This window comes from Chroicocephalus ridibundus, chromosome 25 (genome assembly GCF_963924245.1).
Source record: "Chroicocephalus ridibundus chromosome 25, bChrRid1.1, whole genome shotgun sequence".
Classification (NCBI taxonomy): domain Eukaryota; kingdom Metazoa; phylum Chordata; class Aves; order Charadriiformes; family Laridae; genus Chroicocephalus; species Chroicocephalus ridibundus.
In genome coordinates, this window is record NC_086308.1 from 1461898 (window position 1) to 1464409 (window position 2512).

At 52.3% G+C, this 2512-nt stretch overlaps 1 protein-coding gene across 1 annotated transcript; it reads left to right on the top strand.

Moving 5' to 3' along the window:
- The first annotated feature begins 830 nt into the window (after positions 1-830).
- On the top strand, positions 831-1751 carry LOC134507671 (olfactory receptor 14J1-like). Its single transcript, XM_063318457.1, has one exon. The coding sequence runs from the start codon at positions 831-833 to the stop codon at positions 1749-1751; it is 921 nt and encodes a 306-aa protein (XP_063174527.1).
- Positions 1752-2512: the final 761 nt, after the last annotated feature.

Below are 2512 nucleotides of genomic sequence, written 5' to 3' on the forward strand. Positions count from 1 at the left end.
AGCAGGGACAGGGAGGAGACGTGGGCACAGAGCAGCAGCTCCTGGCAGGGGCAGCTCCAGGCAGCAGAGACATGGGCAAGGGCTGGGGGAAACTGCCAACACGCACTGGGGAGGGGGCGTTCAGGCATCTCTCTGTTGGTCCTTCACTGGAGACGTCTTCTGGGCATTCTCTGCTGGGCAATGAGCTGACTCTCCCCTCAGAACACCTCGTCTCCGGGACCCCAGACTCTCTGCTTTGCCTGTCCTGCTGGGCTTGCCAGCTGCCCCCAGAAAGGCAGAGCTCTCCTGTGGGATCCTAGGGAGGGCTGAGCCTTTCCCTGGGGGTCGGGCACTGTCCTCGCAGAGTCCTTTGATTGTCTCTGTGAGGGGTTGTGTCCTGCTCTCTCCATCACAGCTCTAACTCTGGTTTGGGAAAGAGAAGAATTTGTATATTTGTCCGTTCAAACAGTGCTCCGCTGTTCCCTCATGAGTTCAGTTATTTGTTTGGGTTTGTTTTTTAAGAGGAATTTGTGTGTGAAGTCATCTTCAAGGCAGCACAAGCAGAAGCACAGGGCAGACGGAAAAAAGACTGATGGACACTGCAGCTCTCCTGGCTTTGCACTAAACCACAGAGAACGGAGCCTTGTGTCCTGTCCCGTCTCAAGACTCCACATTTTCAGTCATAAACATGAGGATTTCTACCCCTCAATACAATAATCGCCAGATGTGATAGTAGAAAATTAAAACCACAATCTCTGAAAAGCAGACTGTCTTTGCTATAAGGTGTCTGTCCTAATTTTTTCCCGTTTTTTTCCTCCTTTGGACAGAGCCCCCATGCCAAGAAACAGCAGATGTCCAACAGCAGCTCCATCACCCAGTTCCTCCTCCTGGCATTCGCAGACACACGGGAGCTGCAGCTCTTGCACTTCGGGCTCTTCCTGGGCATCTACCTGGCTGCCCTCCTGGCCAACGGCCTCATCATCACCGCCATCGCCTGTGACCACCGCCTCCACACCCCCATGTACTTCTTCCTCCTCAACCTCGCCCTCCTCGACCTGGGCTCCATCTCTACTACTCTTCCCAAATCCATGGCCAATTCCCTCTTGGGTACCAGGGCCATTTCCTACACAGGATGTGTTGCACAAGTCTTTTTTTTCTTTTTATGTGCTGTAGCAGAGTTTTATCTTCTCACTGTCATGTCCTATGACCGCTACGTTGCCATCTGCAAACCCCTGCACTACGGGACCCTCCTGGGCAGCAGAGCTTGTGTCCACATGGCAGCAGCTGCCTGGGGCAGTGGGTTTCTCAATGCTCTCCTGCACACGGCCAATACATTTTCCCTGCCCCTCTGCCAGGGCAATGCCCTGGACCAGTTCTTCTGTGAAATCCCCCAGATCCTCAAGCTCTCCTGCTCAGGCTCAGACTCCCTCAGGGAAGTTGGACTTCTAGTCGTTAGTGCCTTGATTGCTTTTGTTTGCTTTGTATTCATCGTGCTGTCCTATGTGCAGATCTTCAGGGCCGTGCTGAGGATCCCCTCTGAGCAGGGACGGCACAAAGCCTTTTCCACGTGCCTCCCTCACCTGGCCGTGGTCTCCCTGCTTGTCATCAGTGGAATATTTGCCTACCTGAAGCCCCCCTCCATCTCCTCCCCCATTCTAGACCTAGTGCTGGCAGTGCTGTACTCCGTGGTGCCTCCAGCCGTGAACCCCCTCATCTACAGCATGAGGAACCAGGAGCTCAAGGATGCATTGCGGAAACTGATGACCAGATGATTTTCAGAAGCAATAAACTGTCATTTCTGCAAATCTCTCATCATGTAATTCATTGTAACGTTGGGTTTTGGTTTGGGTTTGGGTTTTGGTTGTTTTGTTATGCTTTGTATATTTTTTTTGTTTGCTTTGTATATTGTGGTCTACAAAGAAATATTGTCATTTGTGCTGCTTCTAATTATGCATCTTTCCAAATTTTGTGAGTCCCACAGTCTCTGTAAATGAGGCCCCGCGCTCTCTGTGTATTTAAAAAAAGAAAGAACGAACCTTCCTTCCTTTGAAGGCCTCTCTGGAGCTGCAGGGCATGCCTGTGTGCAGAGGTGGAGGTGAAAGAACAGGACAGAGGAGAGGGAAGAAGAGGAGGGAGAACCAGCCTTGGTCTTCTCAGAGCTGTTCTCTTCCCATTTCCACATTCTCCATTCTGATCCCTTGCGCTGTTGGAAGGCCTGATTGCTCTGGCAGCTCTCTCCTACTGCTGTGGTGTGGCAGCGCTGTGACCACAGGCAGGGGCAGGGACGGGTCAGTTCTCTGACAGAGCTGGCCTCCCTAACAGCACCTCCATCACAGCAGGGAATGTCCTCAGGCAGTGCCTGAAGGCCTTCAGGCAAAAACACCTTTGGAAGGTCGTCTCCCAATGTTGCTGTCAAGAACATGCCCAGGAAAGTTCCCCACAAATGGCACCACCAGCGTAGAACTTAATTGTGTAAAGTGTGCAGGGGGGGACAAGCAGCAGCTCCCTCGCCCAGCCAGGGCTCCTGGGAAAG